Source organism: Dermacentor andersoni, chromosome 8 (assembly GCF_023375885.2).
Source record: "Dermacentor andersoni chromosome 8, qqDerAnde1_hic_scaffold, whole genome shotgun sequence".
NCBI lineage: Eukaryota > Metazoa > Arthropoda > Arachnida > Ixodida > Ixodidae > Dermacentor > Dermacentor andersoni.
The window spans coordinates 56,917,363-56,931,599 of NC_092821.1; the positions used below are offsets into that span (position 1 = coordinate 56,917,363).

At 42.3% G+C, this 14,237-nt stretch overlaps 1 protein-coding gene across 6 annotated transcripts in view; it reads right to left on the minus strand.

The window, feature by feature from the left end:
- LOC126526347 (uncharacterized) overlaps positions 1 to 2,423 on the minus strand; it is a 185,398-nt gene extending 182,975 nt beyond the window's left edge. For 5 of the 6 annotated variants that reach the window (XM_072289687.1, XM_072289689.1, XM_072289686.1 and 2 more), the window contains exons 1-2: positions 2,315 to 2,423; positions 756 to 849 (exon numbers count right to left, since the gene is read on the minus strand). In XM_072289687.1, coding sequence (XP_072145788.1) covers positions 756 to 819 — 64 coding nt within the window. In that variant the 5' untranslated portion in view covers positions 820 to 849; positions 2,315 to 2,423. Of the gene's footprint in view, positions 1 to 755; positions 850 to 2,314 lie in introns of those variants that run through there. The other variant, XM_072289690.1, reaches the window with a different exon arrangement.
- Between the last annotated feature and the right edge of the window lie 11,814 nt (positions 2,424 to 14,237).

Sequence of the window (14,237 nt, forward strand, 5' to 3'; positions counted from 1 at the left end):
CCCCTTCCCTGTAGGCCCTCCGCCAAGCGCGAGTGCCTTGTTGAACTAATTTATTTTTTAAGTAAATGGCGTCAGGAAATTCTTAAAGTACGATTTACATGCAAGCTGCAGACATGATATAATCGGAATGTGAATCGAATATACAAGAAAACGTAGTTATGTTACGCGAAAACTTGAAGACAAAATGCTTTTCCAGTTGCCGTTTGAGATCTGTCTGACTGGTCGAGGCCGCTAGGTGGTGGTGCTGTTTCTGGATGAGCGCAAGTCGACTAAATATCCCGACCAACTGGAGGCTAGCAGCTTCGCTGTGAACAATACTAATTTTGGCTCTAAGGTTTGTGCGCTACACAGAGCACTTTGTAAAACAAAGTATCTATAAGACCCCTACCGGAGAAGACTTAAGCACTGGGTAGCATGAGTTAATTATGGTGGCATTGCACATGTCAGTCATTGGTATAAACATCTCACACAATAGTCATTTAGTTGCACTTAATGAAAGAAAAAGTACCGGATTTGCAGCTTCATAATCTCCAGAATTGCATTACATAAGAGTGATGATATATTGAATATAAATCTTAATTTTTAGGGTTACTTGTTTTCCTCGATTCCAGCGTAAAATTACAAAATCAAGCGGATTATTGTTGCCAAGTTCTTTAGTACAGACAATGTAGATTAATTAGGCTGGCTTGAATGCCACACCATCTGCATAATTTCATTCGTGCAAAATGTTTGCCGCCAATTAAAAACATACTTACTTTTTCCGTGACAAAACGACGCCCAGATGCACAAAAAGTAAAAAGAATAGTAGTTGATTTTCATGGTATTTATTTGCAGATCCTGTGCGTGACCCTACAATTAAAAAACAATTATAGTGTATTGAAGAAACCATATATCCCAACAGTTTCTGTAAACTTTCGGTTTTACAATAATCAATACGTAATTCTTTGTGAAGTAGTTAAGACACTATCGTGTGCTGCGACTGTCATTGTATTCATATGATTAGCAAGTTTCAAAACGAAATTGGTGTTTTTATACACTTTCTAAACGAAAACTCATCAGTGCAAGCGGAAATGAAGATTTTGTACGCGTGTCTTCAGGGGGCGGGCTGAGAGGGTTACCTATCAATGTTTATATTGCATCTTACAACTCTTAAAACCTAGGGTGTGTACGTGCACTCTAACATAATTAAAGAAGCAGAGGCTGCTCTTGACAAATGCGTAAGATATTTGGTACTTCAGATTTCTCCCGTATGAAATCTTTTCCACGCGACTACAGTGTAGGAAACATGAATTGTTTTATATGGCGATGTTCCGAATCTATCAGGCGATGAAGGTCTTTAGGACTAGAGGTGAAGTATGGCGACAAATGAATGAATAAAGTCCTACGGCTGGTAATTGAAATCAAGATAGGGAAAACCATACCTAAAGCAACATATATATATATATATATATATATATATATATATATATATATATATATATATATATATATATATATATATATATATATATATATATATAAAGAAAATCTTGCTCTATACGTGCATAACAACGAGACGATTAGGAATCCCGGGATGATGGGGGACAGTGGATTCATTTCAACCGTTTCGGCAGAAAGCAATAACACCGGTTTACAGCGCGCGCACTAGATGCGCGGTACACGGGTGCTCTTGCATTTCGCCGCCATCAAAGTGCGGCCGCCGCGGCCGGGATTGAATCCGACGCCATAGGGCTTAGGAACGCAACGCCAAAGGCACGCCGCCATCACGAAGGTTGTTACACACGAAAACTTTACTCGAACGAGAGGATACGCGGTGTACGCGCATGATGATGTATTCAGCAATTTTGACGGGTGTGTGTCTTTCTCGCAAAGTATTTATTGCCGCAGTAAAACCAGTACGTGTGCGCAAGCAACCTGCGCATTAAGCGACCTCATCTTCTGTCCAACAGCTGCAACCATGTTTCATATTTGTTGTAACCTGCGAGCTGAGCTTTCAGCAACTTTAAGAGGTGACATCATACCGTGATGCAAACAGTTGTATAGGTATGCGATAAATTTGTTGCGGTGCACTGTAGAACTGCTATTATAAACATTGTAGATTTTATACCAGTGGAAGAGGATGCGTGAAATCATTCGCTTTCGTATGCGCAAAAACTACCGCTTCATTTATATTTTCATTTGTTTGTAAGATGAAAAAAGTGAGAACACAAAGTGCCAATAAGTACGAATACCTTCAAACGCAGTATACAGTGGGCCATAGAAATAACAAAGAATACAGCAGCAATAGAACGTTAGAGAGGCAAGCATTTCTCACCTCTAAGTTTTCCAGAAATTTCCACCGTCTAGCACCTCAGAAAGCCACGTTGCATGCACAGAAACACTAGCGCGAAAAACAACCAATCCCTAGCTACAACAAAGGCAGCGCCAAACCATGTTTCAGCAGCAAACAATTCGCGGACTTTTGAGATGTTGTCATTGCCGGCATTCGAGATTTCACATTGTGAAAACACGGATGCTCGCCTGCACAAGATTGCTGAGTCATCGGCGGAAGACAATTCTCATTGTTCTCCATGCCGTAAGAAACAAGAGACACATGACTGTGCACAATAAAAATATGAGGGAACCACCAGTGGTGGTTTTTCTTAGTAGATATTGTATTAGGCAGGTCATGCACAAAAAACACTTAACCTTGATTGGGCTTGGTGTCTCGACATCATTCAAGTTCATACAGCATTTCTGTGACAGCGCTTCGTTTAAACCAGCTGCAAACGATGTTTGCAGCGTCTTCAGAAGTTTTCCTCCTTCCGCTTCATGCAGGCGCTTTGCATTTAAGCGCATTTTAGTTCATTTAGGAGGCCGAGTTCAAGTTATCCTTGGTTGCCATTATAACCACGAAACAAACCGACAAATGTGCTATGTTGTACAATATATTTGTTCTAACTTGGGCAATTAGCCTCAATGTTACTAACACGAACCATTCCTGTTTTGCATATTACGTTGCATATATATATATATATATGTGTGTGTGTGTGTGTGTTTGTTTTCTATTCTTAGCGTCGGCAGCTAGTAAAGTAATGCTAAGTTAGGTTCTTTTTTTTGTTACTAGCTTATGTATAAGTTCGCGTATGTCATCCTCGAATCCCCTCCCCTTCCTTTTAGGCTACAGAACCAACCTTGTTAAAACCGCATGAGTCGTTCGCTTTCGTTTGGAGCGCTTTTAGAAAATGCGTTCTCCTTGGCACACAATAACACGCGACAGTGTCACGCACAGCGAGCTGAGGCCGCCACGCTGTGTATTAAACGTTCCAGGTGGTCGCGCGAAGCCGGTCGTGTTCGTGCGTACTGCGCATGCGCATTGCCACCTATGAAGTGTCCATGAGCATAGAGTTTTCGACAATATACTAGAGCAAGCTCTTGCGCTGCAATTGTTGAGTCACCATGGGAATAATGATGGGAAGCGTATGCATTTGTCTGATCATTGTACTTGTTGACTCAGACGCACTTGTGGCAGTGTTCATTCTGCTTTGTATGCCTTCATTGTCACAAATTTCAGAGCAATCTATACTCTTCGAAGAACGGAAGACAGTGCGAATACGCACAATGGCTGGCACGCTTGATCTTGTCAAGGTGCACTGTTAAATGTTTCCGTCATTATACGGAGAACTGCAGGTAAAAATACGGGAAGTATGTCACATTTCAAAAATATGGCAAAATCTGCCGTTGATATACGGAAAATGCTCTCCGTTTTAAGCTTTACGGACATTTCACTGTAATCATATAGCGGCTATACACTGTTTTGCACGAAACAGACAGAATTCCGTATTTTTATTATGCGAACATCCGTATTATTGTGAGAAAATTTAAGCTGTCTGAATGGGCGCTCTTACTCACAAAGTTTCAGCTAACAATATTTTATTGAACACGCGAACTGTACGCATTATGATGGTACGTGCAAAATGTGAGAGCTATCCTTCTACCAAAAGCTGCAATAACAGAGCGCATAAATATATATATATATATATATATATATATATATATATATATATATATATATATATATATATATATATATATACGCATCTTCTACTGCGGTAGCAGTTTGCCGCGCATATGGGCCATCGCTGATCATATGCGCAAATATATGCGTGTTCTTGCAATGTTCTCAAATTAAGCGCTTTGTAGTTAATAATACAGCATATCTATTTAAGCGAACGAAGGGCCGTGGGCATACGTGTATACGTAAACAAGCTTGCGGCACTCAGGTGCTGGTGCACTGAGAAGGTCATTGGTGCTCTACGCCAAAAATTGCTCACACTATAAATCAGTATCGAAACGCAGGGGGTGGTATAATGACCGTAACTGCGTTTACATTTAGCAACAAATGGTCTCGAAGGGGACTGGCGGCCTATAGATCCAAGTAAAACGGTCGGATGAAACTTTCGAATGCGGCAAGCAATTAACCAAAGTGTGAAAGGGCTTTGCTCAACTGCAATGTAGTTGGTTTAACTCATTCCCATAATATTTACAAAATATCTCGTCTCTGTCAATAACTGCCCATTCATTGCGTCAAATCGATTACGCGTAATCTTCACTTTTCATGTGCTGGTTGTTGCGGTAAGATGTAATCGCAAGCATTTGGCGCTTCATCTTGAAACAAGACCGGTAAGCGCGCTCGTTCTTGTACGGTAGAATAAAGAACGCGAACATGCACCGACATGTGTGCAAACTACTGGAAAGTGACTAAAGATGGAGGACCTATTACCGTGCTAGTACTCTTTGTACTGTTAAATAGAAGAAAAAAATAATACGGAAAGAAAGAATGCCCAGTGCCGAGATGTAACAATTCAAGCTTTATTTCTTTTCGACCCAGAATGCAACACCATTAGTTTCATGTGCTTTATACAAGGGTAAATGTTATGACACAACTCATTGTTTAACTGTTCATTACATACACCAACCAGCCCAAATTATCACTATACTAGAGCTTATTGACGCGTCGAGCTGCACTGCTTTGCACTTCATTGCAGCACAGGGGTTTGCTATCCCCAATAGCGAACGGTTTGGTTGACCTCCCTGCCTTTCTGCTTCCTGCATTCTCTCTCCCTTTGTATAAAACTCACTAACTTGTGGGAGAGAAAGCGTTCTCCTCTTTTAGAATTCAATTATTTGTCAAGCAATTATTTTGCAGTTCCAGTAACTAGAGCACAAATGCGAAAACAAAACCGATTCGGTTCTGTTCTCCGCGCTCACAGAGTGCGGCACCAGGGGGCATCGCGCGCGGCGCGTCCGTAGGCTTCTTCGATTTTCCACTTCTGGCTACCCGCGGGCTGCCAGAGCCAGCCAGAGCGTCTTCGTTTTTCTCGCGTTGCTCCGCCCACCGCGCTACGCACTTCCGCCGGGCGTTCGTTTTGCTCGCGCTGGACGGTTCTGGCTACCCGCGGGCTGCCAGAACCTGCCAGGACGATTTTGGTCTGGCTGCTCTCTGGAAGTTCTCTGGCTAGCAGACGACGAAAAGAGTCGATGGGCGCTCGCCGCCATCTTCACGGGTTGCAACGCGGGCGCTTGAGGACTTAAATTTACCTCGCTCAGCCAACTGTCATATCCGGATTTCCTTACTTCTAGCGTTATCTTTTTAGGTGCTAACGCTCCGTTCCGCATCGCGAAGCGGTGTGATACGAGCCGTGGTGAACCATTTGAAGCTTTTGTGTGTGTGTGTGTGTGTCCTGATTGCTTCTTCGCGGCGGTGAACAGCGCGCCGCGCTCTCATGCGTGCATGTTATCTGCATCGTGTTCCACGCAAGTTGTAGACGCTCATTCACACATTGCGGTACATCTTGGTTTCGTCTTTCTCTGGTGGCGTTCCTTTTCACATATTTCGCGTATGTATATCTCTCCTTTCTCTGCTGTTAGCGAAGGCTTTGCAGTTAGCCCGTGTTCGCTCCGTCTCTCCGTCGTATGCATAGGTGGCAGCTCGAAACCGATATGTGTTCGAACTGCAGGCCGTTGATCTAAGAATACACTGATTGCACTCGGTACATTTAGACACACGTACATTGGCTTATTATTTTGCTCTCATGATTGCGACGAATGTTGTTTTTCGTGTAAACGTTTCGCTGGTCACAGGCGACGTGCATTTTCACGCGCCAGCCGCGTCCAGCTCCTTAAATGAGAAGCACCATCAGCCACAACAAACTTTCTGAAATCGAAGCCCACGCAGGTCGGCGCGAAATTTCATGCGTATGAGACGTACCCGATAACCTGCTTTTTCATGTCTTGTGATGACACAGCGCCAACTCATCGATGTCGCCGGTGGGCGACGTGATCGCTGCGAACAGGGATCTTCCAGCTATCGCTTTCGACTATACAATCACGATTTCGCGTGTTGTCATCCGCCGCATCGGAGGCCATCTGTTGCGCTGCGCAAGGAGAGGTTGGCCCAGTACGCGTCCTGCAATGAGTCGCGCGAAATCGCGCGAAAGCGATCGTATTCCTGAATGCAACTATACATTTTCAAGGTGGCAACGCATAAATGGGCCGACTACGCCGAGCGCGCGTCGGCCTCGACGGGCGCTGCCATGCTGGTAGCATGTTTAGATTTGGCCAGCTGCATGTACCGGCGTTCGATTTTGCAAACTTCGGGCAGGTTCGGGTTGTCTTGGGATCCCAGCCCACGTGACTTCCTGTCAGAACCGGAACTAGCTGGCTGCCGTCTGGCTCCCAGCGGGCTGCCAGAACTGCGAAAATCGAAGAAGCCCTGTTAGGAGTGGCAGACGGAGCTGCACATGTGTAGTCAGCCGGCATTTTTTGTGTCGTGTTGTAAAAGTTGTTAATTCACCGTAAATATCTCTTGAATTGTACTCAAGAGAGGAGCAAGACCCCAAGGAAGAGAGATTGACGCATCGGGAGCGAAGAACAGAAACGATGGATGGTTACGCTGCTTGGGTCTCGGCACGTTCGCATTGTCAAAGTTCCGAATTTGTCGCTGTGTGGTGTACGCTTGTGTGGTCGTCATTTGCCGTCATCGCGCGGAGATATTTGCGCTGGATGTCTTTCACTTCGTGTACAAAACTCTGCACGCTGCGGCATCGAAGAAGTTGTCCTGTGTTTGGGTGCACGTATGCGCTTGGACACGGATAGCCTGCTTGCCCTGAACGGATGTTCAACAGTCTACGCGCGCTCGTAACTTGCTCTTGAGGTAAGCCCATTTGAATCTTATTCGGTTTGCATAACGTATGTGTTAAAATGATGTGTGGTAAGCCGGTGTCGAGAACAGAAATATTGTTTCAAGAGACCACTATGCAACGTCTTAGGGCAAAAATGATGCATGAATAGGGGAAAAGATCGCCATAGCTTTTCAGATCGATTCCAGTGGTAGCGCGATCGGCTCGATCGCAGTTTCCGTGTAGCACTTATGACCTCTTGCTCACTCGCGTTAAAAGCGTAAAATAAAAGTGCGTTCAGTTGCGCACTTGTATTGACGCTTGTATTGGCTTGAGAGCATACTGTATCCGATACAAGAACTTCTGTAAGAATACGGAAATAAACGTTCCAGGTAATGGAAGTGGCTCTATACCTGTGATCGTTACTTTCTTGCTTGGGTGCACGTTTTAATTGTAATGACCAAAAAAAAAGTTCTTCGCTCTGGCTGCTCTGCTGTGTTTCCTTCATGCAACTTCTTGCGGTGCAGCAAGACGCGTTACTTCGAATGATGTCTGGGCAGTCAAGGCATTCGTGTCAGTAAGCAAGCAGTAAACGTTGTATCAGTGCCAAAAATTTGGACATACAAGAGAAGCGAATTGTATCATCGTAGACTCTATTTTACAAACAATTAAGTTGTATTACTAAAGCGGAGAGTGGATATGCATGAAAGTAAGATTGCATTGATACTCAGCAAAAACAAGGTAACTTATCATTACTAATTATTCATTTTCTTTTACTGAAAGGCAAGTTGCTGCTGTTCTGCTGGAGCTGACAAGAGGTCTGCTGCCTGCAATGGGTCCATCTCTCTAGAGTTATCGCAGTATTGTAGCTCTCAAAGTGAGTGCATTTTTTTCCCTTAGCTATTTGCTACCTGAATCATGACCATCTACTTAGCTGTGAAGGTGATCACTGTTAGTGACATTGCAGTGCTGGTGGACAAGCACTCCATTGTTATTTCAACGCACATGACTGAGTGCAGCTGTGGCAGTATGCAAAGGTGTTAACCTATTAGCCAAATTAGGTTCTTTGAGTTAATATGTCAGTATATTGATGTCATTGAATTGTGGTCTAGCAGGCAAAAATGCTAAACAAGGAGAAGTAATCCTAATTTGCACTTGGTAAGGTGCGCAACAATTCAGGCTGTTATACATGAAATGGGACATTTGTAGATGTCTTATACAATGCTGCAGTCCTGAATAGCTTGAGAGTTAAGTGATACCACTATAATTTCTCCGTAAAGCATGCAGCACGGTTTAGCGATGGGTGAGGCTGGCATCAACAGACGTCTACTTACTGTGAAGTTCAAATGAGGTGTTACTGTTAGGGTGACTATATATAATTTATGCTTTAGTTCTAATCTTGTATTAGGCAGACATAGTTTAACCACTTGGTTAAACAATAGTGATGTAATATCTAAGCATACAAGTATTACCCATTCATTTCTGCCATTTGGACAATGGCAGAAATTCATGGGTAATACTTGCACACATAGACATTACATCACTATTGTTTAACCAAGTGGTGCCCCTGAATGCTAAAATTTACAGGGCTATTATTAAGTAATGTCAAGTTTTGTTGTAACATTAAGGCACCTTTTATGTTATTACAGATTGCCACCATTGTGTACAATCATAGTGAGATATTTGCACTAAATGTATTTAATTTTGCTATAAAACCCTGCACAGTGGTGGGTCATGAAATTTTTTTTCGATAGTTTCTGGCCTCAGAATGCACTTCAGGTTACATTCTTGTTTACAACAAGACTATAATGCAGTTTTTTCTCCCTATATTTTGTGGCACTTCAAACTGCGCCGTGCTAAACCACTGGGCAGAAATGCTGGAATCGCTACTGCATGTGGAGCTTTCTTCAAACACACACAAGGAATACATATTTACTTCTTTAGTGCAAAACAACGTACACAAGAAAGACGACAGGACAAGGCGCTACTCCCAGCTGACATCACTTTATTGCGTCACTCCTTTATAGACAGCAGAATCTAGAAGAACATGCGCTGTGAACACCATGTGCAGGAACCACCAACATCCGATCACAAGAGCGCACTCATGCGACAGAATCTAAAAAAAAAACATATTGAGCGCTGTACAAGGTTAAAGAAGGCACACTAATGCACTTTCACCCCAATGACTGTATGAAGGAAGCTTCCGATAAGTCTCGGGCGGTGGCATCACGGCTCTTACTCAAAATCATGGTATCACGAAACATGGCGAATATGAGCGATCCATACCAATAGGCGAAGGTTCCCATTTGGCTCAACATTGTAAAATATGGAAGTGCGAAGCCATGTTTCGTGATACTACGATTTTGAAAAAGTGCTGTGATACCACCACCCGAGAGTTATCGGAAGCTGTCTTTATACAATCATTGGGGTCACAGTGTTAGTGTGTCTTCTTTAAGCTTGTGCAGTGCTCAAGATGGTTTTTTGGATTCCGTCGCATAAGTGCCCTTTTGTGATCAGATGTTGGTGGTTCCTGCACATTATGCTCACTGCGCTTCTTCTAGATTCTCCTATCTATAAAGGAGTGACGCAATAAAGTGATATCAGTTGAGCGTAGCGCCTCGTGCTGGGGGGGGGGGGGGAGGTCGTCTTTCTTGTGTCCGTTGTTTTGCCCTCAACAAATTATTTATGGATTCGCACCAACTAGCCCGCCAACGCATTGTGTTGAACACAAGGAAATGCGGCTTTGCCTTGTTTGACTGTGTTGTGGGCACTTCTGAAGTACTGTCTGTCCAATAACCTCGGAGGCATGGAAGTGCCGTCCACTTCTATGCGTTGCTTTCTGTTTCATTGTGGCATCACATCACATTATAATCTTAATGTGTATGTACTTTTTCTAAGAGGCCCATATTCCTATCCTTGTGTTGTATTTGCTCTCGCATTATGTATGTGCAAATGACCAGTGCTCCAAGTTGCAGTGCTCCAACATTGATTGTACAGTTTGTTGACCCAAAATAAGTAAAAATACAGCATAAACGATTGGCAATTAACTTTTACTTGACACAGGCCTACTGCATACAGTAAGCATACTGTATGCTCATACGGTGTCTCATAAATATAAATTTTAGTCTAGCTTTCCAGTGTATGATTCTATTGTTGCATTCTGTCAGAGGGATGGTAATGTTTCGCACGTCTAGCATCCCATAATTTCATGGCTGCATGAGTGAACCCTCTGGTTAACATGTAAGAGTGTTCATCATGTCTATATACAGTACTAAAAATGTGCGAACTGTATTTTTAATGATTTGATAGAATGTGTAGAAATGTAAAGCCATACAATCAACGCACAATGATGTGACTTTCTCTGCACATGTTGCAGGTTCAAAAAGGTATGGCGGAAGCTGTTGCCAAGGTTCCGACCAGAAAAGAAAGCCAGTATAAAAGGGTCTACACCACTGGTCTCTACTACAGGGGATGGACAGCACATCAAGCACCCTCGACTGAAGCCAACTTTGTCCCGGAAGTTGGTGCTTCAGAACTTTGCAGCAGCACTTCGTCTGCACGGATGTGTCGCATTTCTTCCGCTAGCGTGCTTGCCGGATGTGCCATAAACTACCCAAGCAGTGTTGTGAGGTTTCCAAAATTTTGCCGTTGCAGTGTCCACAGTGTCGCTAACGTAAGTGGCGTACAATGGAAACACTAATAAATGAGAAAAAACTTGATGTAAAAGAACACTATCGTATACTGGTTCAGATTGTCATAAAAGCGCTTACCAGACATGTAAAGACACCTCCTAAAATGTGAAAAACCACAAAGGAACTATTTCACGGCAGCAATATTATCTGATCGAATGCACTAGTTAGTCCACCATACGCCCTGCTTCCAGGACAAGCGACTACAAGACACTGCATTTCCAGTGGCTTCATCTGCATCCGGTGCGGTGTGCTGCATCCAGCAAAACATATTAGAAATCAGTGGTGCACAGGGTTTTCTCTCCCCTTTCTCGACGCCTACTGAACACATGGTACCAAAGCAGAAAAACAGAGGGAAAGGGTGGTGAGCACATTGCATTTTAATGTGGCTGGTACTGGGTAGCGCAAGTACTGTGGCATAGTAGATTTGCACCAGGCAACCTGAGCCGGCGGCGGGAACGAGAGAGAGAGAGAGCGTTTAGGCGAAGCTACGAGCCCGCGCCTCGCCTGCGCGTGGTGTCGTGTAGCGACCAGTTACACTAATGCGGATCCTCACATTTACTTACGCTCAAACGGGAAACGTGACATTTTGTTTTCTCTTACGACTATCTACAAACCCTTATTTGACATCTTCATTAGAAGAAGAACGAAAAATGTGAATAATTTTTCCACCTGATTATAGGCCACGGAAATAAAAATGACTGTTTCTAAACAACACTCCCAACAACACGCATTTAATCTTATTCGTTTAGGATAAGGCTACTTTCTGTTAAGTTCGGTGCACGTTAGATAGGAGGACATATGTTTGATTTATTTCTTTATTAATTGATTTATCTATCTATCTATCTATCTATATATATATATATATATATATATATATATATATATATATATATATATATACATTTATTTATTTATTTATTTATTTATTTATTTATTTATTTATTTATTTGTACATACTGCAGCGACGTAAACGCTATTGTAGGAGTTTATTAACAATGAAAAATTATACAGGGAAAGCTACGATACAGAGATGAAGGTTATGGGTTAGAACCATTCATACTGGATGGCATATACAAAATTTCAAGGTGAGCATAACATAGGTAAGGAATGCCAATCTTCTAGGGGAAGAGGGAAATAGCTGAGTTTAAACATATCATTGCGTGCAAAGTAAGGCATCAAGTTCAAGTAGTGAGGTCGTCTCGTCAACGACTCTGGCGCCAGTTTTGTATAGTGTTTCGAAAGTCTAACGGAAGAAGTGACAATGCTCTGCAAGAAATCTAACGAGGCTATGCGATGACGTGAATAGAGCGAAGTTAAATTCGAGGAATGAAGTGGCAGAAGAGGGTGACAGGTCACATCATAACGCTGACATATAAATCTTACAGCTTTTTTTCTGAATTACTTCTTGCCAGTTACTCTCAAACTCCTTATAAGGCTTCCAAGCGACAGATGCGTAGTCAATAACAGGACGCATTAGCGGTTTATATAACAGTATCTTAGTATCTTTAGGAGAGTTGGATAGTGTACGACGTAGGTGAAGCAATTTTTTACAGCTTTTTTTTACAAATGTAATCAATGTGATTCACCATGACACGCTTTGCGTAAACGTGACACCCAGATACTTACAGTTAGGAGACACTACACACAGTACGGTTATTGAACGAGTAATGAAGAAGAGAAGGAGATTAATTTCTACAGAAGGACATAAGGACGGCTTTGCCACACTTCATGTTCATTTGCCAGGTGTTGCACCAAGAGCAAAACCTAGCAAATGACTCTTGCAGACGTTAGTGGGCATCAGAAGAGTTAATACCTTCCTTTAATGCACAATCATCTGCACAAAGAAGAATGTTAGAAGAGATGTTAACAGGCACATCACTTATGTAAATAAAGAAAAGCTGTGGCTTTTCCTCGAGACCTCGAGACACTCCAGATGCCACATCAATAGCAGCTGATTCGGTCGAGCTATACGAGACGAACTGGGAATGAAGTGAAAGCCTTAAATCCAGTTAACCAGTTGAGCATTATTTAGTACAACGTTAAGTTTAGCAAGGACATTATAATGCAATACGATGTCACATGCTTTAGAGACGTCTATAGAAATATCGTCAACGTGGTTGCCAACATCAATGTTAAGGAAAATGGCATGACTAAACTCAACTAACTGCGTTGTCGTACAAAAACGGCGCCTACACACATGCTGTAAACACATGCTGTGAGATAGCAGATGATGAGTTTTCAGGAAAAGCATTATGTGTTTATGAATTATATCTTCTAAGATATTCCGTGCCTGCGATGTTATTGAAATCGGTTCTGTACTTCGATAAATACTACTTATCACCGGATTTATAAAGAGGGCGCCCTTTAGCTAACCTCCTTGAGTAAGAAACAGTTGCAGATGATAAAGATTTGTTAAATATGACCGTCAGATACCCTGATAACCACAAGGAATAGCTAACCAACAATATTGTGTATCCCGTCTGGACTAGAGCATTTCCTGGTATCCACATATGAGCTTAAGAATGCCTTCGTTGTTTATGTCAATGTGAGCGATTTCTTCAGAACAAATTATATTGGCAAGAGAAGGAATGAAGTTGTTACCGTGTAAAAACACGGACTGAATATACTTGCTGAAAGCATTCAATGTTACGGACGGATAACTGATGACGTCATTATCAATTTTGTAGGAAGCGGGTCAAGCAACGTGAGGTAAAATAGAAGACCAAAATTTACGAGGGTTAGTTCTTAACAGATGAGGCCATCGAACGCGATAAAATAAATGTTTGGCCGTTGGAATTTTCAAAGTAAGTTCATTTTTTCCCTTTGAAATGTGCCCAGGGTTAAGGGATCATTGGTTCGTTTAGAACGCCTAAGCATACGGACACGACGAGATAAATTCATCTCGGGAGTCATCCAGGGAAGGTTAGCATCAGTTTTATTAGTTTTTATGGGCACAAGTCTGTGACTACATGATTGATAAGATCCTTAAAATAATTAACAAGACCATTTACGTCCTCTCTGTCTGATAGAGAGCAAAACGTATCGAAATGATTACCTAAGAAATGAGTAGACGAATTTTCGTCCGCACGAGTGAAGTCAGGGAAACTAATAAACGTATAGGGTGATTTGGAAGTTGGACAAGAGAGCGATAAAAAAACACCTTTATGATATGAGAGTCCGTCAATTACTTCACAAGAAAAGTCATTTTTCGCTAGATCAGCGCTTAAGAAAACCTAGTCAATGATGGAATTTACCTGGATGCACTTGAGACAACTTGATTGAGACCACCAGACAAGGAATTATTTAATAATTATTTACGAATTGCTACTACGTCACGACCTGTTGTATTTAGTGAAGGCCAGAGAATGCCAGGAGCATTGAAATC